Below are 25,620 nucleotides of genomic sequence, written 5' to 3'. Positions count from 1 at the left end.
GCTACAATGTTGCGCTTGGCGCGAGTTTTTAACTTGTATCTTGCCGTGAGATGAAGTTAGTGACTCCTGTGTCTCTCTTTCAAAGTTGCGCTGTGTGTGTAATGTGTGAACAAAGGGGTGTGTGTGTGTTTGCATGAGAAAGTACAGCAAATCTCTGCGGTGTTGCATTGTGGGTAAAGTCTGCATTCAGGTAACTACATATTTTAAAACTTTATGAACACATTTTGTTCATGTCTGATTACTTTTTTATTTGTTTTATTAATTATTATTGGAAAAAAATCAGTTATACACACAGAATAGACAAACAACGACATATGGCAGTTTTGGACATTGTAAACAGTGAAGCAAACAAGGAATGAATAAATGAACATTACAATAGTTACAATAGTTATGGTTTTGTTTGACTTCTGGAGCTCTGTTAGTCAGTTAGTTTATCCAAATGATCAAGAAATTGGTTTACATGTGTATAACAGAGATCATGTCCGCTATCTGTCTGATATCTTTCATTGATGCTAATGTGTTGCTTGTATGTGTAATACAGTTTAATGAGGGCGCATAAGATGGGCGTGTCTGTTTTCCAATAGTTTTGATGACTTTCCTGTTAATGTTAAATTTGATAACTCATAATAATAGTAAGAATTGTGTTTAAAAGTAATAATAAGCAGCGAGTGGGTGTGTCTTGTGTATCAACAGTTGTCATGTTGTTGGTTGTATCTTTGTGTCGCGCCAGCTCGAGTCACCTGTGGAGTTTTCGCTTTCCTTTTCTTGTAAATCAAAGCTCATCCTATTAGTGAGTCTATAGCTGGGGATCAAGGTCATCTCAGTGTGTAAGAGCAGCATGGGGTGAAAGCTCAAAACAGCATGCGCTGCCATGATGAGTACACACACGCAGCAGGATCGTGTCCCATTCAGAAATAAAGTTAGAGTCTCATTCAACTTTAAGTTAATTTATTAAACATATCGGGAAATGAATGACGTAGTATTAGTCACACATCTCTTATTATTTAAATTTTATTATCGACTCATCATCTTGTGGGGCGTGAGAAGAGATTTTTATTTTTTGATACACACCCACGGATTTAAACTAAACTAACTAGCTCTTTGCTCAGCCAAGGTGTGTATACAGTGTGTACCTGTATATTGACAAACTTCACTAATAACTTTGTGTGTGTGTGTGCATGTTCAGGCCTGTTTGTGGCCGTGTCTGAAGATGTTTTCGTTTCATTTTGTAAACTACTCGGACTCTGAGCAGGAAAAACGCCAAGCGCTGAGCATTCCAGAGACCGAGGGAGAGATATGAGGGTTAAGAAAGTTTTTAGATATGAGCAAAACTGCATACTGCAAGCGATCATTTATCACACAAACTGATGTGTGTGCACGCAGATATATGCTGTTTTATTTTTGTGTCAGTATATTCTGCACATGATGTGTTTAGTTGTGTAAAGCAAAGATATTTCACATAGCAATCACCCTCAACATCTTAACATCATGTGGCAAGAGTACAAACATGATGTTATTGTCACTGACAGTTTATATTCTTGTCCTGGTACATGCTCATTGTTGTGGTGTAAGTTTAAACAGTTTTCATCTTTCACTGACTGATGCTTTTCTTCTCAGATTGTGTCCCGTGAGCTGTCGCTGTGAGGTGCGAGGCCGGTCGAGGTGAGGAGAGCTGGAGGAGCTGAAGCTGAGACGAAATTAAAAACAGATCCACAGAGAACATGGTGAGTGATGTGTCAATCACAAATGTGTGTGTGTGTTTGTTTCAGGGTTATAGGATTATGTGAACTTTGACCTGTAAGGATGGAATGTTGTTTATTTGCTGAAAGTTGTAGGGTCAAATTACTGGGCTTTTGCTTTTCATCTTATAATTTATGTAGAGTTTATTTACTTCAAAGACAATCTTTCCCAGACACACACTGCGTGACGTTGGTCATTTCTGCAGGCTGAGAAAGAAGGTAACTGTATTTTTTATGGCTCGGCGAACACTGGAGAAAATGCCTTTTGGCTCCAAGCACAAGTCGAGACGTCTCCTGTTACCTGTATGAACAAATCACTTCTTTTATTGCTGGATAAAGATTGATTTCACCCGTATGCTGTGGTTTTCCTGTTTTCTCACGCTCTATATCTGTTCTTGTATGTTGTATGTCATGTGACACATGTTTGTTTTAATTGTTGTGTTCTGAAGAGCAGCGTGACCCTTCATTCTTGACCGTCGTGTTGGCATGCACACCGCCGTCTTCCTGTTTTTCACCGCTTGCTCTTCCAGCGTAACAGATTTTCCCAGTAAAACTGCAGCGTAGCGTACAGCAGATGTCAAAGATCTTTGATGTTATCGTATACGTGTTTGAAGAGAGGTCAGTGAATGCTAATACCTCGCCACGTATCCACTGTATAAAAACACGCTTGGCCACCTGCCGTCTGGATTTGTGACTCAGATTTTGGATTTTATTTCATCTTTTCGCTGCAATATTTCAAGTTAGCGGTCCGACCCCATGAACAGGGCTCATGTGGATACAGTGTCGACTATCTCTGCCAGGGATGTGATGTTTGCGATACATCAAACATTTCTTCGGTGCAATTATGATTCGATTCAATTAATTTATCGATACTTTACTTTAACAAGCTTAGTTAAGCAGTTACAGTTTTAATAACTCAAAAATGCAACCAAAATATATAACGTGAACGTTTAAATAAACTCTCCCAATTGGGACATTTACAGCAACAAACTAACTGTTTCCAGGCGGACCGTTAAAGAATGTGACATGCTTCTCCCGAGGATCTTGTATAATTTAACCAATCAGAGGACGACTTTGAATTCGCTAAAGTGTTTCCAGTTAAATGCATCAGTTGTACAGCCATCGGTCTGTAGTGCTGTGTTCAAAATATCGATACGACGATACATCGTCATGGACGCCTGACGATGCGCGCATCGATACAGCACCTTCCGTATCGATTCGGATGCACTTTTAAAAGTAACGTGACGAATCGCTGTTGATCCGTGATCCACATGGAAAGGACGCATGTGTCCCACGGAGTAGGCAACGTAGAGTTAAAGGTAGCGGGGTATACTTTCACTTTGCGTGTCTGTCTTGCTGGCGCACGTGCCTGTATAGCGAGCCGCGTACTTGCGCGCTCTCTCTCTCGCGCGCATTCAGTATGAAAGCGCAGATATCTTAGCCTATACTACTGCAAAGGGCTTTATTAGCCCCTCTCTTATAAAACAGTACTAATGCAATTAAGAAGAAACACGACAAAGATTTGCATGTGAAAAGTGTACGTCTAGAGAAGAGATACAGAGCTCCTTTCTATAGCTGTCACATTAATAATCTGATTTCTATTAAATAGTATTAAGTCTGACTGCATGTTTATAGATATATTCATAGATATAGAATAATGAGAGACAAATATAATGCCTAGAGTAAGGCACCATCTTTGTAAAACTGCTTTAAAAAAAACATAAGTACTAACTCTGGGATTTTAAGTATTTCTATGAGTTACCCCAGAAGCTAATAAATTAATTGCAAAAACACAACTGTTACAACACTGCTTATTCAATGTACAATAACCAGATGATAATAATAATAATGTTACTAAATTCAGAACAAAAATGTAATTCAAAATAGTCTTGTATCGTGATGCGCATCGTATCGGGGCCCTTGTATCGGGATACGTATCGTATCGGGAAATTGTTGGCGATACACAGCCCTATCGGTCTGTGGCCGTGCCGTCTGAGGCTGAGACGAATGTTGCTGTAGTCTACGCAGGGTTCCCACAGGTCCTTGAAATCTTTGAAATTTTGTGAATCTGGGGGAAAATTCAAGGCCATTGAAAGTTTTTGAAAATATACATCCATAGATACAGGTCATTGAAAGTGCTTGAATCTATTTTATACAAGAAGTTTTCTGGAAAAAAATCCATATTATTCCCTGTGTAGTGTAGGATAATATCATAAACTGTTTGCTTTAAATGCTTATATCTTCTGTATGCGAATGTTGATTCACACCAAAATGCTTTTTTGTTGTTTGACACATGAAAACGTCTTGGGTTACGTATGTAACTGTTGTTTCCTGATAAGGGAACGAGACGCTGCGTCTCTCTTGCCATACTTCCTGCGTCCCTGTAACGCCCTCTTTCTCAATATTTCAGATAGCGATATACTTCCTCACGCGTCACCTTGTCTTTGTCGATAAGCCTCATCATTGGTTGAATTTGATATACACATTCAGACATACTTACCCTTGGAGGTGTCCCCAAAGTGTCACCGCAGTGACGCAGCACGAGTTTCCTTGAAAGGGAACTGTAACAATGTATCTTAAAAGATAACACAATGTAGCCTTGCTCTCACTTAAAATGTGTCACCACATTTAGCCCTTGAATTTGAGGGTATTGGACCTGGAAAGTCTTTGAAAGGTCCTTGAATTTGAAGTTAACTAAGGTGTGGGAACCCTGTCTACGCTAGGGATGCGATATTTGTTTACTTAGAATAACGATACAAAGCAGTAAACCTTCAAAGACAGTTTAACACATTTATGGACTATAGGGATGACACAAAGAAGTTGTATAATGATGCATTGCCTCCAATGAATGAAACATTTTCGGAACTATTCGTTTTACATTTGCGGCACAAAATGCACATTTTCTCAGTTGTCCACACGTGTTTTAATGCTCTTTAAGCAACCATTTTTTTAACAAACAGCTGTGGGGTTTACACTGAAGTATTGAATAATGATGTCATACTCTGCATGCGAGCGAATGCATCCCCTTGACTCTTATTAAACACTTAGCGTCTGCTGTAAACAAAGAACCGCCTTTCTCTCATCTCACTTAAGAACGCATGTGATCCTCACTGCTTAAGGCCAATGTAAATCACTGCCAGGCCAATACTGTACTGTACTGCCGTGGATCCAGAACAGAGCGTGTGTGGAGCTCTTCATAAAGTCATCATGTTGTTATCCAGTGAAGCGTGAGAGGAATTCAGGGCATGAGGCCGTATGGTTGGTCTAATTTTCAATGGTTCTTTTTGGATCGCAACAACCGCTGTTTACATTGTGTGGCGTCTTTAATTGTCTCGAGAAAATGGTGCCTGCGGAGACGCATTGAATGTGTTAACTTTTTCAATGTCTTAGACTCTTCTCCATTGTTTGTAACAAATTTTATGTTTGTTTTGTTACATTTTTTGTAGTAAGGCAGTCAGTCGATTGTAGACAAACATGATTTGCTTGTACCCATCCATAAAGGCACAATATGTAGGATTTTCACCAATAGAGTTTGCTATTTTACTATAACAAGGCGTAGCTTAGTGATATTATCAAGGGATACGAAGGAATTTGTTAATAATGTTTATGGATTAATGTTTTTTTACCTAAGAGTCTTAAGGACTGTTCACATTATAACAATAACGATAACTATAAAAAATATAGTTTAAAAATTGTTTTATATTAAAGAGAATAGCAGAGTTCACACCAAAACCAAAACGATAAAGATACAATAAACGATTTCGTTTGGATCACTTTCTGAGCGAGTTTTTTCCCCATCTGATGAACGGAAAAACCATTGACAGCCAATCAAATCTATTTGAACTTCAAGTGCACGCGCAATTGAAACGACGGGTCTATAATATAAAGTAACCTCAGGTATCCAGCACTGATGCAGTTACTGTGAAATTGACTACGTAATGTTTTTATTCTACTACATTAACTACGCTAAAAGGTAAGAGATTACACTAAACAGTGGATCTAATAGTTAGAGTTACGTGTTGATTACATCTGCTGGTTACTCGCTGTGTAAATGCAACACAAACAGCATATTTACATATTCAGTGACATGTAAACATTTGCAAAAGTTTTTATTACAAGAAATATGCAATATTAAAGGCAAGTGATTTGGACGAGTGCTGTATGCGTGAGTGAATTAGCATAAATGTATTGTTATCTTTCGGTGATGTGGACGTTAACGTTTTCGTTATAATGTGAACGGCCCTTTAGACTTAAGTTACTAAAAGGGTGACAATTACAAGGGACAAGTCATTATGTAAAATAGGAACTTTTACAAATCCTTGGGAACTTTTGGGATAACGTAAGTGCACAAGAAATATATCACACTGTGCAAGTGGTTTTGGATATTTTATTACAAAAATCTTACTTTTTTTTACTTTAAGAACAGAAAAATAGCCACACACATTTTAAAGGTCATGATCAAGTCATATTTGAAAAAGTAACATAAATTGCTGCTACATGGCATTTCTTACTAAATTTATATAATTTGATATGAAAATACAAACCCATTATTGCATGTATGATTTGTAATTCTGACAAAATAAAGTAAAATGTATTATTTAAAAGTAAACGTACACCCAATTCTGCATTCGTTTGCTACCTTAAATCAGATTCAGTTCTTATTAGCTCACAGGCTTGACAAACAGGTGTGCCTGCGTTTCAATACCCAAATAACACAATGTGTACCTGTTCAACTTTCTTTTTCACTTGAAGTCAGTCAGACTTTTGTTATGTTGGACAACAAAAGCGCTGGTATTGAGTTCAGCAATGTGAGTTTTACTAGATCTTCCTTTAGTAAAGTTTTATGTGTGTGGTATTGTTTAGTTTTACCAATCTTTACTTTTGTCTGTTATATAATGGCCTGTGTGTGTGTGAGACTAAACCCCCATTCACACAGCACTTTTGGTCCCAGAAAACTTTTGTAAATTTGGCAGAGATGCTTCTGTGTGAACACAAACACGTCCCATAAATGTTGTGGGATCGCCCCGTAAAGAGGACCAAGTAATAATGCCGTTACATTCACAGAACACATCCTGTGTGAACAAGACGCAGAAACAATGCCGTAAGGAGTGATTCGATTGGGGACGTGCGTGTCATCGCAACAAGCAGTTATGGTTCAGCTCTTTGACACAGGGATTTAAACGCAGATCAACATGCATGAAGAGAAATTTTGGCAAACTGGACTGAAGCTCTCCTTATGAACAAAAATGCACGTGCGTGGTTTATCGGGAGAGAAATCACGGATAATTAGCAAAGTTCAGATGCTGTGGAAAAAACTAGGAAGTCCAGGACTTAAAATACGTCACGTGTCTTTAAGGGATCTTTACGGTATTTGTGTGAATGCACGCTTAGATTCCAGAAAATCATTGGCAGTGTGAATGAACCAAAAACCAAACGATCACGGACAAATCCCGTATGCGTTTTCCGTATATTTTACGTAATCACGGTGTGAAAAGGGCTTATGTGGAAATGAACCGGATGATCTCACTTGTATCTCACCTGCACAGATGAGAGTCTGTTATATACTGGAATGGTCTTTTCATATGAACCCATTAAGAGTCTTGGATCCAGTTAATTTAGATTTACTGCAATTTAGAGGATACAGATGAGAGACTGATATTTAAAAAAAGTCTAAATTAGCTCATAGTTTACTTTTATTACAAATATTTTACTCGAATTAGTTTCTCACAGAATTTGGGTTTCTAAAGAGTTTGTGTAAAGATAGTACAATGTAATCAGCCGTTGTCGCAGACCACTCATACAGACATTGATGTACTGTTTAATAAAGGTTATTGTTGCAACTTACATGAGGCTTTAACTTGCATTTTATTTTGTCATTCATCCCAAAATGATCTGTGTCGCTAAAATGAGCAGGCTGTACTGTAGTCGACCTCACAGGACCCTGGATAACATTTCTACTGACAGTGACGTATTGTACAGTCAGCTGGTCATTGTTTTTAAAATTAACTCCTTCAGGGTGATCCATGACCTCTTTACCTTGTGCAGACTGTATCTTGTCGCGTACGTGACGTGTCCGTGAGGGTGATTTATGACGTGTGTATTTCTGTACAGTCTTGTGCCGCTGTGTAATGTATTCATCATCATACTCATGTATCTGCTGTTTAATAATTCTCGAGGGTATCTCACCTTGACCTGATTATATCTGAGTGCATTAACTTTATTACATCCACAAGAGAAATTGCAATTTTCCTCTGTCGTGTATTTCTGCCACGTGTCCACCAGCATGTTGCTCGTGTGTGATATGTGACACTCTTGTTGTGCTGTGGGGGCAGCCACCTTTCTAAAATAAGTATCATGGTGACATCATGTGTGTCATGATGGTAAACTCTGTTATTTTGTTGTGTATGTGCATAAGGTTTATGTTTTGTGTCATGACATCTGCTGCGCCCCGGCCACCTGACGGCTGATTGATCCGCAAAAAAACGTAAGTACCACGAGAGCGATTAGAAAGCATGCGGAGCAGTCTGCTCTCACAATGCTTTGATATCACGGACCGCTATTCCTGGGACGACATGGCATTCTTCAAATGTAAAAGAAAAGTCCAAAATGAAACCCGTGCATCACTTTCAATTAGTAAATGGTATTTATATACAACATTAAAAGAGTATGTCACGTTATTGGGATTTAGGACTGTTTAATTGAATGTTTGTTTATTCTTGGTCTTAAATTAGTCGTTAGAATAATCGATTAATCGATAAATTAGTCAATCGATTAGTCGATATAAAAAATAGTCGTTACTGGAAGCCCTACTTATTATACGAACCGATGTTTGGTGCTGCTGTTTTCACACCAAAAATATCACATCCTCAAGGAGGATGTCATAAAATAATACTAATTTAACAAAGTAGGTTATTTCAGACAAAATTGTGCCGCATATGGCATATTAAGACAAGAGGGCTTCAAATGTTCTTATGCATGACCCTCCTGCAGGGGTGTGACAATCTCAGAATAGCACATCGTGGCACGTCCGTCACGCTCCAAGCGAGGAAAGACGTGTTGAGCGGTGTCCCTTTTACAGTCAGGACTATTACAGCATGTCCTTATAGAGCAGACAGCAATGCATGCTGGGAATACACAGAGAGAGAGCGAGAAAGAGAGAGAGAGAGACTTCCTCAGTGTGTTACAATAGGAGAGATTAACGTGAGGGAGGGGGAGAGATGCTGAAGAATGCTGTGTCATTGGTGTACGCTGCATACTCTCTCTCTTCTCTTTCTCAGTGTCTCTCGCTCATCGTGACTGCTCACTGATGCATTCCCCTCCCCCTGTGCTGCAGCCATGCGGCGCATCTCAATGTTCTGAGTGAATACTGACAATGAACGCACATGAAAGTGAATGTGTGTGTAGTAAAGATAAAAAGACAAATAGGATGGATAAGTGTTTATTTTCTGACTTATTGTGGCATGAGTTCTTTATTTAAAGGACATAAATGTTACATTAAATTACAGAGACACAGGAAATAAGACATGGTTTGAAAGATGCTCTGATGCACATTTTAGTTACTCATTGAAAGTTTTGAATAGTGCATGTCCAAATTAGACCAATTAGAAGGGGCATTACTAAATACCCACCAAGTAGGTCTTATACTGTGGTATACTATTGACTAGACTGTGGGTATAAAGTTGAACCCTAACGGCTTAAAGCAAAGAGCGGAAAATAAATATGGAGACGAGCAGGGAACACTGCAGCGATGAACTTTAACATAAAAAACTATGTGTGAAATAGTTTGCTTTTACATTGCAAAAAATTATTTTTAATAAAAAAATGATTAGTATTTTTGTCTTGTTTTTAGTAAAAAATTTTAAAAATTCTTAAATTAAGATGCTTTTTCTTGAAGAGCAAAACAACCCAAGAAAATAAGTCTAGTTTTTAGACCAAAAATATAAAATTTAAGTGATTTTGTGCATAAAACAAGCAAAAAAAAAATCTGCCAATGGGGTAAGCAAAAAAATCTTGATTTTTTTAACACTAAATTCAAGAAAAATGAGCTTACCCCATTGGCAGATTTTTTTGTTTTATTTTATGCAAGACAAATACTAAGAATTTTTTTTCTTTGTTTTTGCAGTGTAGCCTGAATTAGATTTTAATTACATAAAAAGTATGTATTACCTGTTTATTTCAGTATGATAATTACATATCTAAATAAAAAATATCCAAGAAAATAAGTCTAGTTTTTAGACCAAAAATATAAAATTTAAGTGATTTTGTGCATAAAACAAGCAAAAAAAAATCTGCCAATGGGGTAAGCAAAAAAATCTTGATTTTTTTTAACACTAAATTCAAGAAAAATGAGCTTACCCCATTGGCAGATTTTTTTGTTTTATTTTATGCAAGACAAATACTAAGAATTTTTTTTCTTTGTTTTTGGAGTGTAGCCTGAATTAGATTTTAATTACATAAAAAGTATGTATTACCTGTTTATTTCAGTATGATAATTACATATCTAAATAAAAAATATCCAAGAAAATAAGTCTAGTTTTTAGACCAAAAATATAAAATTTAAGTGATTTTGTGCATAAAACAAGCAAAAAAAATCTGCCAATGGGGTAAGCAAAAAATCTTGACATTTTTTTTAACACTAAATTCAAGAAAAATGAGCTTACCCCATTGGCAGATTTTTTTTGTTTGTTTTATGCAAGACAAATACTAAGATTTTTTTTCTTTGTTTTTGCAGTGTAGCCTGAATTAAATTTTAATTACATGAAAAGAATATGTATTACCTGTTTATTTCAGTATGATAATTACATATATAAATAAAAAATAGTCTTTCTTTAGTCTAGGGACATGATATTCCGCAAGAAATATTGCTATCGCAACGGGCAGCAGTTGAATTGCAAATAACATATTTTCTCAACATCGTGCTGCCCTAGTTTTGAATTATTTTTATTATATTTTATTTATTCACTTTTGTTAACATCGAGTTTTAAATAGTATTGCACTTGAATAAAAATTATTTTGCAATCATTGCAAAGAATATTGAATCACATCACGATGCCTTAAGACGTTTGCCTCAGCTTGATCACATGGTTGCGCCGCTCTTGCTGAGGCTGCAAGCTGGCATGGATGAAATCTCGGTGAAGGGTGAGTGCAGGAATAAAGAGAGAGCGCGAGAGGGGTAGAGCGAGGATGCACGTGAGGAAGGGTGGGGGTAAGGATGCTGCGGATGGGGGCGGAGCTTAGCATGAGGCAATACCCTTTCTTCTTCTCCTCTCTCTCCTCTGCGCTGACACACCGGCAAATCTCTTCATACGGATCATCATGTTGTTCTGGATTATTCTGCTCACCTGAACAAGAAGAACCAATAGACCGTGTCTGTAGAGCCGGAAAAGGAAATGATAATTCTGTGTGTGTGAGGTGGTGGAACACACGCAGATCTTCACGGAGAGAAGGATGTTTTTGCCGGTTGGTTCTGCGGTTGTTCTCAGAGTTCGTGTCTCCCGGGCAACCGTGCCCGCCTTCTTCGCGCCATGAGCCGGGCCGGCCGCGTCTCCTGCTACATGCTTAACTGCTTCGTAAGTGATGATCTGTGTTTCTCTGTGTGAGAGTTTCCATTGCGTCTGCGATTTGGGGTTTGAATGCACACGACGGGAATGACTGAGTTGCTTTTAGGAAAGAAATGATTGTGTTAAGTCTGTGTGTTTGTGAAGCTCTCGGCCGGGACTTGGAGAGAAAACAAGGAAGTTTGATGAACAGAAAAGAAGTATATAATATATACAGTATTTTTTTGTAGATTTGTATGACATGTTCAGGATATTATTTGTGATGATTTTGATGTTTAATTTTTGTAGCGTGTATTTAACTCATGGTTACTGTGACATGTGTTGCCTGTAGAGTTATATAGTTATATAACATAGTTTAAGGGTTTGATCTGGATACATAATGAGACCCAACAGCAGTTGTGATGTTGTGAAGCTGAGACACTGTGTTAATGTGTTATGTTGTTGTATGTTAATGAGTGAGTTCAGTGGACTGTGAGAGACGAATGGATTTTATGGAGTTTTATCTTCAGGACCTTCCCGGTGACCCCATGACCGCTGTCGCCCGATTGAGATCAGAAATAGATTTGCTTTAAAGATTATTGTACAATATTTAAGACAAGTTTCCACTTTTTATTGTCTTAAAAAGAAGAAATGGTAAAGATTAAAGATTGGAAAAAATCTAACCTTAAACATTGTATTGAATGACATTTAGTGAAAAATTATCAGATTGTCAAGGCTGAATAGGATTTTTTTGGCTAAACTCAATTTTGTGCCATCTAGCTGTGTTTGAACCCCTGAGAAACTGTTCACCGTATCATGAACCTAAACCAGCATAAATACAGCAGGTGTCCTCAACATCAACTAATCTGTTCAAAGATGTAGTTGTTTACATCCCTAATGAAACTGTTTGCGGTATTATAGTTACTGTTTAGTTTTTATAATTAACTGAAAGTGTGTGTGTGCATGCACGTGCATGATTTTGCATATTTGCATGTATTTTCTGTGCATGCACGAGCTGCATCATCTGTATGTCTGTCAATCTTGTGTATGAGACGCGCGCACATTTATGCCCTCCCGTTTTCTAAGCCTCATTGGCAGCAGTGAGGTTTCATCGTCCCTGCTGCGGACCTGCGGATGAAACGCAATAAAACCCTGCCGGCAGATGGGAGGTCGTGACTAACACACTTGTTTTCTCAACATTATAAAGGTTTCAGTGATCAGACCAGTCTTTGTGTAGCTCGCAAGTTGTACATCTTTCTAATATTTACACGGCCTTAATAAGTGCACCTTGTATTGTACTTGTAAAGTGCATTTTGTGTTTATCTTCTCTAAATTATGACTTGGCATCTGAGTTTGCTCGTAAACATTTAGTACAGTGTTTACACGTTAATATAGTCCAGGAATATCTTGTATAAATACAATACAGAATGTTTTACTGTGCTTTTTGCAAAGTTAGGCAGAACACAAAGTATACACGTAATACAGTCGTTTAGTAAATAATTAAATATTTTTAACTTTATTAAGTCATATCGTGCATTAGGATAACCGTAGGCTGTTGCCAAGCACAGCTTGTGCATTATCTATATAAGAAGTGCAATATATAGAAGTGATGAGTGGTCACAGGTGCAAGGTGCCGGTTGTTTTGCATGCCGTGAATAAACCTCCTCAAGAGAGAAAGAGTTTACAGCTGAAACTGTAACAATAAACTGAGTTTATATATTTCCATGTTAACTCCTACAGACCTCAAATTAACACTGATTTGGACATCACTGTCCTCAGATGAAGATCACTGTAGTAGCTCTTGAGCAACTGAATGGATTAGTTAAAAGGTTAACATGTACATGTTTTTAAAATGTTGATCCATCAGTTGTTTATTAGTTGTGAGGTTAGACAGGTGGTCATCTACATGCAGAAGTGTGTGTGTGTGTGTTAAACTGACCCAGATATCTTTGTACATCTGAGGGCTTTGTGCACTGGGACCTGGTGTATCTCTGATCTTTTCAAATATTCCTGCTTCTGAAATATTCAGTAGCAGCAAGAAAATCTCTCTCTCTCGCTCTCTCTCTAACAAAACTAGACACTAGAGAAATCTTGCATGGATAATTTGAAAGGGTTAATAATTTGTATCTTAAAATGTGTGTACATTTATTTTTAATAATATGAAATTAACTTTTGATATCCCATTGACAGGGTTCCCATGGGTCCTTGAAAGTTTGAATCTGGGGAAAAAAATTCAAGGCCCTGGGAGTTTTTGAAAATATACATACATGGATACAGGTCATTGAAAGTGCTTGAATCTATTTTACGCAAGAAGTTTTCTGGAAAAAAATCCATATTATTCCATGTGTAGTGTAGGATAATATCATAACAATTCTAGACTTTTTAAGCACACGTGCTAAACTGTTCAGTTTAAATGCTTATATCTTCTGTATGCGAATGTTGATTCATACCAAAATGCTTTTTTGCATAGTTGTGTTTGACACACATCTTGAAAACGTCTCTGTTACGTATGTAACTATTGTTCCCTGAGACGGGAACGAGACGCTGCGTTTCCCTTGCCATACTTCCTGCATCCCTGTAAAGCCGTCTTTGGCAATATTGTAGATAGCGATATACTTCCTATCTCGTTAATTCTCACCATGGGTGGAATTTGATATACACATTCAGAGACACTTACCCCTGGAGGCGTCCCCAAAGTGTCCAACATTTAGTCCTTGAATTTGAGGTTATTGGACCTGGAAAGTCCTTGAAAGGTCCTTAAAGTTAACTAAGGTGTGGGAACCCTGCATTGAAAACCGAGTATCTTACACATTTTGACATGAATCTTAACATTTAATAGGTGCATGAAAAGGTGAACTTCATAAGAAATCTGAGAGCGTTTTTGTTTTTAACATAAAATAACTTTGACACATGGGAGGTGAGATAGGAGACATAATTTCAATACAGACGAGTAAAATGGTCCTGAGGCGGTAGCCATGGCAACAAGGCACCGATGTGTAACTGGAAGTGTCTGACTCCATATTTGAGATTTGGCCTGCATGCTTACAGCAATCATCCGGTAATAATCTTTAAAAATCAATCTGACTCGGGTGCTTTTTCAGATGGATTACTGTGGATGATTGTATTAATAAATTAAACCCATAGCTGCCCTCTACGAACGCCTCTTAATAATTCTGTGCCATGATCTTGAACTGTGACTGTCCTGTAATGATGAGAACTGGGGTTTTGGGTTGTTTTTCCAGCGAATATAACTATCATATGTAGTGAACTATATGGGTGATTCTCACAAAACCATTGCAACACCACGGCACTAATGATTTTAGCTTTAAAATGTGTAATATACTAACATTAAAAAGCATCAGAATTAACACAATACTGTGTTCTACCTTGCAAAATGTGTGATTTCAACATAAGAGTTTACAATTGTAAATTTTATCTCATTTTCTGCTGAAATTCTCTTTACCGCAATGTGTCCGGCTGTGTTTGAACATGCGTTATGTAGTAATTTAATCAAATTAACACAAAAATATTAAGAAAAAAATAAATGGATGTTTTGCTAGACTACTTTAGATGACATAAAAAATATTTACTGAATATTCATGTATAATAATAATGAAGAAAAATTAGGAAAATTATGTGTTCATGCCTGATGTTCTCCTCCTCCGCAACACTTTTTGAGAACAGTTTAAGCACACATACAGAATTTTTATAAAGTTTGATTTTGAGTGACCAAGCACATGGACCAGTTACTTCAAGATGGCTACCAGGTTAGATAATTTTTTACAGTTAATTTGAAATATTGTCTTGTCAGAATGCTTACACGACATTTTGATTATCATTACCGCAACAGATGCTTATTAAATGTTAATTTAATTAATAGAAGCATAATACTTTGATTTTAAATGCATGTGCAGAATCTCCAAATTATGTTCTTTCAGGTTTGTCATGTCATTTTGAAAATATGTCAGTGTTGATGTTTTCTGACTGTTGCGGTAATGAGATTTTTTAGAACTAATTTTTTAAATTATGTTACAAAAAGTGTTAAATGATAAGTAAAAGTTTTTTTAATTAATGTTCCCATTTACTCCAGACTTTGTTTTTCAATGTCTGGTGGGAAAAAAAGTAAATTTAAGCAATTTTTACATTTTCATGCTTGACATTTTAAAACCAATTTTTCGTGAGAATCACCCATATATATAAATATAAATACATATATAAATATATAACTAAATAACTACATAAATACATTTTTTGCAGTAGGGTTGTAGAGCATGACGAAGCAGAAACCAGAGTGTCCGGCACACGGTGTCCTTAATATACATGTTCCCAGAGAGACATCGGCTTTATCACCAGGAGTTCATGCTAAGAAAGTGATGAAAGATTTCAGGGTGACCTGGGCATTGTGTTTTAATGGTAGAGATGAAGCGCTAGGGATGTTTAGTTTATCTGTAGCTTACCTACTGATCTCTTCTGAAAAGTTTCATGTTTAATTTTAGCTCAGAAACTGCAGCGTAAGATCTGATGCACTGAAAAGGACTTCTTATTGTATCCGCCTACATTTGTCAGTTTTTTTTGTATGTTTTGGTTCTACATTTTTATTTCTGAGTCTTATACATGTCATGTATCCCGCTTAAGAAGTCTTTTCTTAGCGGGTGTTGTGATGTGTTTGGTTTCAGTCTGTGTGACTCTTGTACGACCCGACAGCCGTCTGAGTTTTTTCTAGCGACTCTGATAGCTGATCTTCATTAAGAGAAAGAAATCTCCTTTTTATGACACTTCAGAGACTTGCAGTGACTGTTTAGGAGCTTTACCTCTGAATATCAAACATCACATAATTTCTATCATAAATTTATCTGTCAGTACTCGCTGCAGATTGCAGACGCAGCACAATCGAGCTGTTGGCTGATTGAAAGAGTAGAAATACACATTCAATGATGAACGGCTCGTGGGATTGAATGATGAAGAATCCAGTACATCAGAGAGATTGATCTGTCACTTTTTTCTCTATCAATCTCTCTCTTTCTTTCTGTCTCACCTTATATGAGATTCAGGAGTCTTTAGCCATGCTGTACACTCCTGTGATCTTACTGAACGGAGGTTTGATGAAGATGTTTGTAGGGTCGGTTACTGCATCTCTCTCTCTCTTTTTCTGGCTGTACGCCTGCTGGAAATGAAAAGATTGGCTCTCCGTTCATCTGGTTAATGCAGAAAGTGCTGGTTAATTTACAAAGATGGGGCCGAGGGGGTTTGACAGAAGAAAACTCAATGCACTTTACAATTGGGCTCTATTCCAAAATCTAGTGTACAGCATTTTAGATGATCGTAGGGCAATATTGACTTAAAGGCTTTTCCGAAAGTTCAACAGCATTATAGGGTGAAGTTTCCCGTTTGTGAGGAGTTAGCTGCACAATATATCGTTTCAGCATCGACATCTGCACTTGTCACATCACAGAACATGCAAAGCATTTGGTCAAGTGCATCGTCTGGTCATGGCATCCAGTATGTATAAAATCACAATACACATTGCAAAAAAACAATGCACATTTCCACCAAAATCTTACAGCCACTGTGTTGTTTCTTAAGGGCTGTTCACATTACTGCATTTAGTTACCATTTTTGTCAGGAAAAAAGCTTGAAGTAAGGCATAACTTTATTTCTCGACTGTCCGCTTGCCGTGTGTTAACTCATTTAGTTGGTAGGACCATGCTGACTTGGATATACAGCTCAGAATTAGAAAGCAGACGTCTTCTGCTGATGTCATGAGTAATTCTGTTATCTACTGACAGTAATACAGACTCTTTTATGCCTGTCAGACACGCATAATAGTTATTTACACTGTCTCTTGTGTATAGATATAATGGATATAAATGAAGAAACTGCAGTTTTAGATGGATAGCATAGCTCATTACATTTACGTTCCCATTTTTAGATCTTCTGTTTGAGGCTTTTAAATCGCTCATTGTGTTAAAGAGCACCTATTGTCCAGTTCACGTTTTACATTTCCTTTGGTGTGTAAGTGTGTATCAGTACATGTTAATAGTATGCAAAAGGTACAAACCCCAAAGTAAACGATGATACGAGTTATCGTCTCCAACGTTAATCTCTTTTCTTGGACGCACAGATTGTAGGCAACAGTTTACTTCCTGCGATTGGTGATGTAGTAAAGACCGACATCATAATTCCTCCCACTTGGACTCACACCTTGTAAGTTAACTCCTGTTAGCATTGCATTGTGAGAAAATCTTTTAAACATGGTAAGGAGCACCACATTTCCTTCTGACGTCAAGGGTATTCAGGCCAATCACAACGTACAGATTAGCTGGCCAATCAGAGACACAGAGCTTTTCAAATCTGTGCGTTTAAGAAAGAGAGTAAAATCTGGAGCTACAAAAATGTACGGTATGTAGAAAATGTTGTTTTTTAAACATAAACTACACGAACACATTGTATTATACCAAATAAAAATAACGTAGTTTTTTAGCAATTAAATAGTTGCACTTTAAACCGATAAACTGACTAAACCAAATGACAGACAGATTTATGGACAGACCAGTACACTGAAAAATATTGAAAGATGTGATATATTAGCCAGAAAAAACGCCTTGTGAGAATTGATTTTTATATATTTTTTGATATTTATAGATGAAATGGACAGATTGTTAATGTCACAGATTTATTACATGCTCCTCTCATCCACACCATGTAATTCTGGGTGCTGCAAACCAATGTGAATTCTGGGAGTTTGGCATCATTTGAGACAACTTTTTTTTTGTTTTTTTTTTGTGCTATATGATGATGTCAGTGTTTTGTATAAAGTCATAATCATTAGATCAAGCAGCTGTTGTCATGCATCATCATTGTTTCATGTATCATATGAGGAGCTCTAATGCAAAAGCTGCCAAATGGCATCTCTGTCAAAAATGACATAATGATATTAACCCAATGTGCTGCTTAGCACATATTATTCATTTATCAAATACTTTCGCGTCAAATCCGCTTAATCCCGGCCTCAGGCATTTCAGAAATGCTGGTTTGTTGACAGAATTCATCAAGAGTCTAAAAAAAAGCTAATTTACAAGAAAACATGTCAGATGCACTTAAAGGGTTTTGCACTCTTCAACTGTTTATGTATCTGTCTTCCTCTTTCTCACATCATGCGTATTAGACAGGTGTTGGCATTTATCATCACTTCATTCATCTGTGACAGACACAAAGAGATTAGGCATTAGTCTCATACTCTGTTGACATCAGTAGATAAGAGTTTGTTTGTAACCTGCATCACTTCATCAGATAAATCACATGGAATTAGGGTTGCAAAAGGGTGGAAAGTTTCCAGAATGATTCCAAATTTAAAACTTCATGGGAATTATTTGGAAATTTAGAGAAATTTATAAAAACTTCATCATAAACAAACATATGAAGAGTTTGGTTCAAAAACCATATAACTCGACTGCAGTTAGTTTGTTTTGATTTAAGCCTTTAAATCCAGTTTTGGAACCAAACTCATATATTAACATTTTGTTCGGTCATAAGCAGACATGTATACAAGGTAATAAAAATTTTGAAAAATCCTGATACTTATGCTCATCAAACCTGGATTTATTTGATCAAAAACACTTCAGAAATCATTCTAATATGAATGTTAATTCCCATGGAAAATTTCCAGCATTGAAAATTCCCAGAATTTTGCATGTGATCAACTTTTAAAAAATGATAATGTTTGTGGCTTTAAACAAGTTTGTTCTTTCCAAAAGTAATAATGTCATTGAATCATTAGTTTGACAAATCTCAAAGTTTTGTTAACATCTGGAGTGTGTGTATGCGTTTCATTCTTACCACACGCAGACACTTGACCTTCTTCCATCTGTCTGATGGGCGGCTAAGGGGTGCGAATGATCGTGGGATGATGTCTGTCTGGCTCGTTTCATCTGTTTGTCTGCTATCGATACTCATTTAATATATTTTATATATTTCAGCTGTATTTAGGCCAATAGAATCTAGAAGGGTATGTGTGGTCTGACCTTCGACCTATCTCTGTGCTGAATATGTGGGTCACTGTAGGATTGGATGTGATTTCTGGATGCTTAGCCCCACGGGTCATCATGATTGATGTGTAGTTTCTGTTTTCTTCTTGCGGTCATCACATTGCGATGAGTCCTTGAACTCTGCCAGGAACATATCAGACATACAGAGATATCAGACCACAGCGTATGAAGTGTTGGAATACTGGCTTCATGAGAGGGTTTGATCAGAAGTAACTCATTTGTGTTGACATGTGTAACCGAACCATCATGTGTGTGTCAAGTGCAGAGGAAAGGGAAAGAAAAGCTGAAACTCACAGAATGGTGTGTATTTTTCTATGCAGTTTGACCATATATACAGTCAGTGTGTTTATAGCTTGTAGATGATGTCAAGGGTTCTCGGTAAAGAATCGAATCGTCTCGCTATCCTCGCACCGTTCGGCATGCACGTGCACCGTGTTTGATTCAACCACGCATTTCTAATATGGTGAAAAAACAACATATAACAGCTAATGTATGGTTCTGAAAGTGCTGTGTGTGTTTATGGGAGAGTACCTGTCCAATCAACTCCTAGTATGCAAATCTGTTGCCAACCGCACTGTTCCTCCTCCCATGTTTGTGTGTGTGTGTGTGTGTGTGTGTGTGTGTGTGTGTGTGTGTGTGTGTTGCGGACCGTTTAGCGCGACAAGAGATTGACAAAAGCTGGTAATAAAGGGCACCACCAGCTTTATTTAAGTCTGCTGCAGCAGCGATGCTCAAGAAACGTGGACCAAACTGTAAAATTCGCTTGGCGCGAGTGCCATATGCTTAAGGCAATATAATCTAATATGACGAGTTTCTTTCTTGACTAGTGAGGAGTTGCTGTAACTAACAAAAAAAGTTGAAATAAGTTGAGCTAGTCTTATAAGGTACAGCAACTCATCACGAGTCAAGATAATCAAACTACAGGGGAAAATGACTTGTAAATCCAAGTTGATTACACTTAAAAATGTAATAAGTGAAAAGTTGGGTCAACTTAAAAAATTACTTAAATTGGTAATGCCTAAAAATGTGAGTTTTTTTCAACCTAAATTTTTCCCTTTAAGTGTTGCCAATAGAAGTATTTTTTATCTTTTATTATCTTAATTTTGGACTAAAATGTTGAAAAAACTTTCCTTTTTTTATGCGTTACCAATTGAAGTAATTTTTTTATCCAACTTTTACTTTTTACAGTGTGCATTTTTCCTTTTTCTGTAACTTTGAAAATTAGCTCAACTTATTTCAACTTTATTTTATAAATTACAACAGCTCCTCACTAGTTGAAAAGCTTCAGATTTTAGGTGTTACCAATTGAAGTAAATGGCTCATTATAGTTGTGCATAGGTCCTACGGTGTAGCCGCGGCGGTGTAGGCTCCTCCTCGGTTTTTATTTATACTTTTGCGTCGAAGTGCAAACACACATGGAGACCGCTGGTTGGCAGTATCCACGCGTGTAACCACAGTAGCAGCGTGGCCGTCAAAGAAGAAGAAGGTTGGCAAGTTAACCCACAAACGAAGATGAAACGGTACCTTTGTTGTGTATGATTTGAGAAGACCAGCAATGATGGAAGTAAATAAACGGCGGCTTTTGTTGAAGTTTGAGTTAAATCACTCCTCAACTTGGCTCATCTTTGTTTTCACCATTGCAAACGAAAATACCTATAACGCAGTTTTTTTACCTGACAGGAGGGGTTCTGCTGGACCAATCATAGCGCTTGCGGTCCGCGTAGAACTGACGCGCTGTTTAAAATTTTGCGAGGTGCACGTCAGGCTACGCAGAGCTACGCACAGGCTACTGATAACCTATGGCGTAGAGTTTACGCACGACTATAAATCAGGCTTATTTTGATCCCACTTTTACTTTTTACAGTGTACGTGCAAATTTTTTTTTATAAGCATTACTGTAATGACTGGGTGTGATGCTAAAATCACTTGTCTTGTTCAGGAGAGGTGTTTTTTTTTTTTTTTTTGAAAGTGAAACTTTAGATAATACTTTATTGAGAAGCTCCCCTTGTGTGTTCGTCTCTGCTGTTTTCAATGGGATGTTGGTTTATTTCTTCACTTGTGTCTGGTGCCAGATGAAGGTCCTTCACCCATCTGTGATGTAGTAAATGAAGGCCGAAGGTCTTTGTGGATCAATGTTTAATCCACAGCGTGATGCCCGTGAACACGTACTGCAGTAGTCACAATTTCTGCCGGGCCTGAAAGTTTGTCCTATGATGAACGTTGTGAGGAAACATATCTGACTTATATCAAGGACACGGTTAAATATGTCTGCCTGGGGAATACATTTGTTTACAACACTATTACAAAATGTAAATTGATTTTACTTTCTTGACCGGGTTTTCTTACAGTAAACGGATAATTTGCTCTGCCTTTGAAACAACTTTGATTAAATTTTTTAGATTTTTATAAACAAAAAAATTTAACTAATTAACTTTATTACATTAAATTTTTTATGCGATTAATCTTTTGACAGCCCTAGTTGTTTTCATGTTTTGGATAAAATGCCTACTACATGCCTAGCTGAGTAAGAACAATACATGCTTGTTAAATCACTTCTCAAATCTCACAGATGAATGGCGTCTGAAGTTTCAGATTTCTGTTCCATTTTTGAATAATGGGCTTGTACAGTAATGTCAGAATATTAATGAGAAAAGCCTCGGTTTCAAGATATTTTCTTTTGATTTGTCCACCATCTCTACTTTTGTTATTGCAGTGCATTTTGGGATTTGCTCTGTCTGTAAGGTGTACATGCGATGCTTAATTAAAACTCGAATAATAAATGAATCTTATTTTGTATCTTCACTATCTACTGTAAGTTTGTGTTTAATTTATTATATTTGTAATGATGTGTCTGTGTTTGTGTGTTTCAGGGTGAGGAGGGACCTCCCAGTCTGGAATATATCCAGGCCAGGGACCTGTTTCCCCAAAAAGAGCTTGTTAAAGAGGATGACACCCTACAGGTCAGTTTTACCAGCTCATGGCAGCTTACTATGAGACACAAACCGGCATTTCTGCACGCATTTTGGCAAATTGGTTGAGCAACTTTTTTAAACTGTATGGTATCGAGGTTAACATGCATACAAACAATGCAAACACACATGGTACGTGACGAGGAGATTGTGTTGTTGTGATGGTATGTAATAATGTTAGTGTAATGTTTATACATAACTTAAGTGTCCACTTTAATCTCAACAGTTGATATTTCAGTGTGGTGATCTCTGTGTCTCTGACACAGTTTAGCTCCTTGGTTTTTTATTATCCTGTCTGTAATGTTACAGTTTCATGATGTCCCAGTCTTACAGAAAGTGGGTTAACACAAACACACACTCGCATATCCACACACACACAATTGAACGTTTTCCCGTTTGTCTTCTGCATCATTATATAGCAGAAAAATAGAGGTGAATAGAAAATAAACTAATGATGTAAAATATTTCTCGAGATCAATGGCAGCAGACAGGGATTTGAGAGTGAAATTAATCAAAAGGACAGTGCAATGACAGACAAACAAGACTGAGAGAGAGAAATGGCAGATGGAGAGAGAGACAGACGCGTGGCAGGACTGCAAGAGAGACTGACAGATGGTAGGACAGATAGAGAGAAAGAGAGACAGGACAGATAGAGAGACAGGACAGACAGACGCGTGGCAGGAAGGCGAGAGGGACAGACGCGTGGCAGGACGGCGAGAGGGTCAGACGCGTGGCAGGACAGAGAGATACAGAAAAAGAGAGAGAGAGACAGGACAGAGAGACGTGTGGCAGGACGTAGAGAGGGACAGATGTGTGGCACGGCGGCGAGAGGGACAGACGCGTGGCAGGACGGCGAGAGGGACAGACGCGTGGCAGGACGGCGAGAGGGACAGACGCGTGGCAGGGCGGCGAGAGGGACAGGCGCGTGGCAGGGCGGCGAGAGGGACAGGCGTGTGGCAGGACGGCGAGAGGGACAGACGCGTGGCAGGACAGAGAGATACAGATAAAGAGAGAGACAGGACAGAGAGACGTGTGGCCGGACGGCGAAAGGGACAGACGCGTGGCAGGACGTCGAGAGGGACAGACGCGTGGCAGGACGGCGAGAGGGACAGGCGCGTGGCAGGACGGCGAGAGGGACAGGCGCGTGGCAGGACGGCGAGAGGGACAGGCGCGTGGCAGGACGGCGAGAGGGACAGGCGCGTGGCAGGGCGGCGAGAGGGACAGGCGCGTGGCAGGGCGGCGAGAGGGACAGGCGCGTGGCAGGACGGCGAGAGGGACAGACGCGTGGCAGGACGGCGAGAGGGACAGACGCGTGGCAGGACGGCGAGAGGGACAGACGCGTGGCAGGACGGCGAGAGGGACAGACGCGTGGCAGGACGGCGAGAGGGACAGACGCGTGGCAGGACGGCGAGAGGGACAGACGCGTGGCAGGACGGCGAGAGGGACAGGCGCGTGGCAGGACGGCGAGAGGGACAGGCGCGTGGCAGGGCGGCGAGAGGGACAGGCGCGTGGCAGGGCGGCGAGAGGGACAGGCGCGTGGCAGGGCGGCGAGAGGGACAGGCGCGTGGCAGGACGGCGAGAGGGACAGACGCGTGGCAGGACGGCGAGAGGGACAGACGCGTGTCAGGACGGCGAGAGGGACAGAAGCGTGGCAGGACGGCGAGATACAGATAAAGAGAGAGAGAGACAGGACAGAGAGACATGTGTCAGGACGGCGAGAGGGACAGATGCGTGTCAGGACGGCGAGAGGGACAGATGCGTGTCAGGACGGCGAGAGGGACAGATGCGTGGCAGGACGTCGAGAGGGACAGACAGATGGTAGGACAAAGAGGGACAGACAGATGGTAGGACAGAGAGGGACAGACACGTGGCAGGACGAGTTATCACATCAAATAAGACAAAATGCTTCCCTGCCAATGTCAATGAATTTTTACCGCAATCCAGCATCCACTAGGTGGTGCTCATACCCAACTTATAAAACACTAATGCATCCACTGATCCAAAAACAGTAAAAACTCTATGTTTTGATTACTTGAACACTTTACACACATAACCAGTAGTCAGAGGACATTCAGCTCCTCAGTCACTGAGGCACAGACATAGTGCTGAAACATTAAAACATCTAATAACGTCTGATGGCACCTCATGTGACATGACCATAGATATAATGTACAGGTGTATTTATTTGTTTTAATAATAGTGAACATGATCTGTTATGAATATTGAATATTTCATCATCTGGACCGACATTTACTCATCATATTTGTTTTGAAGCTACGTGTGTTCCTCTGCAGCTGAGGTCAATAACAGTTTGAGTCATGCAGCGTTTTTTCTGTGGTTTCCTGTGATGTATGTTTGGTGCAGTGAGATCTGCATGCTCTCTTTGAGTTTGTCATTGGTGTGTCAGTCTGCAGATCTTTTCCTCTGAAGCACTTCTGCTTTCATCAGGTGTCACCTTAAAGACATGCAGCTGATGAAATATGAAATAGCTTTTCATGCTATTCAATTTCAATTTGTTTATAAAGCAGATTTAAACCACCTTAGTTGACCAAAGCGCAGTGCAAAATTGCACAAATAAGAATGTGCAATAGCCCATATAGATATTATAACATAACACACACACAAACTCAAACACAATTTTTATCCCATTATGATGTTAGTCAAGGTTTCTAACTTCAAAACGAGTCATTTACTTAAGTCGAGCAAAATAAATTCAGTTTTATTTGAATGAATTTGTTCCTTCTTTAATGAACTGTATCTTGAGATATTAAAGCTCAATATAGTTGAGGTAAACTTGCTGAGGTCTCTGGAGCACGACTGAACTATAAATATCTCTTGAATGTCTGTTGCTCTAGTTTGTCAGCAGTTTGCGTTAAATCTCACTATAATGAGGGGTTTATTTTTTTGTAATTGTCAGTAAAAGATGAAACATCTCTTCACAGAGTTAATTGTTTAAACAACAACTTACACATAAAGATAAACACCTTCATTGTAAACACACACTGCAAACTGTAATATAACCGACAGTAAATTACTATGAGAAAATGACATGTACGGTGTTTGTGACTGTTGTTGTACAGAAACACGATGTGAAAACCTGCTGGTGTGCTGGATCACACAATGCTTTCAGACAGAGAGTAGCAGTATGAGATTAATGAGTAATGTCTGCTGTATACTGTGATTCATATAGAAGAGAGAGACAGACTTTCAGTCTGCAGACAGTTTAACTCGTACACTAGCTAAACAGAAAACTGTGTTTGCACGAGATTTGGAGATTTGTCAGGTGGTGGAAAATCTGTCATAGCTATATTGTTGTACCTCCTCTCATGTC

General features: G+C 38.7%; 1 protein-coding gene and 1 long non-coding RNA gene across 10 annotated transcripts in view; one reads left to right on the top strand and one right to left on the bottom strand.

Annotated features, from left to right (window-relative positions):
- mtmr4 (myotubularin related protein 4) overlaps window positions 1-25,620 on the top strand; it is a 47,640-nt gene that overhangs the window by 6,207 nt on the left and 15,813 nt on the right. For 3 of the 6 annotated variants that reach the window (XM_055198198.2, XM_055198200.2, XM_055198197.2), the window contains exons 2-3: window positions 1,618-1,724; window positions 22,191-22,280. In XM_055198198.2, coding sequence (XP_055054173.2) covers window positions 1,722-1,724; window positions 22,191-22,280 — 93 coding nt within the window. In that variant the 5' untranslated portion in view covers window positions 1,618-1,721. Of the gene's footprint in view, window positions 1-68; window positions 191-1,617; window positions 1,725-11,008; window positions 11,309-22,190; window positions 22,281-25,620 lie in introns of those variants that run through there. The other 3 variants (XM_055198199.2, XM_055198195.2, XM_055198196.2) reach the window with 3 other exon arrangements.
- The window catches only part of LOC129439531 (uncharacterized), a 91,403-nt gene continuing 81,799 nt past the window's right edge, over window positions 16,017-25,620 (bottom strand). For 2 of the 4 annotated variants that reach the window (XR_008642827.2, XR_012365598.1), the window contains one exon: window positions 16,017-19,440. This is a non-coding gene — a long non-coding RNA (uncharacterized lncRNA). The remainder of the gene's footprint in view (window positions 19,441-25,620) is intronic. The other 2 variants (XR_008642829.2, XR_008642828.2) reach the window with 2 other exon arrangements.

This window comes from Misgurnus anguillicaudatus, chromosome 22 (genome assembly GCF_027580225.2).
Source record: "Misgurnus anguillicaudatus chromosome 22, ASM2758022v2, whole genome shotgun sequence".
Taxonomy (NCBI): domain Eukaryota; kingdom Metazoa; phylum Chordata; class Actinopteri; order Cypriniformes; family Cobitidae; genus Misgurnus; species Misgurnus anguillicaudatus.
This window is presented reverse-complemented; position numbering and strand designations above follow the sequence as displayed.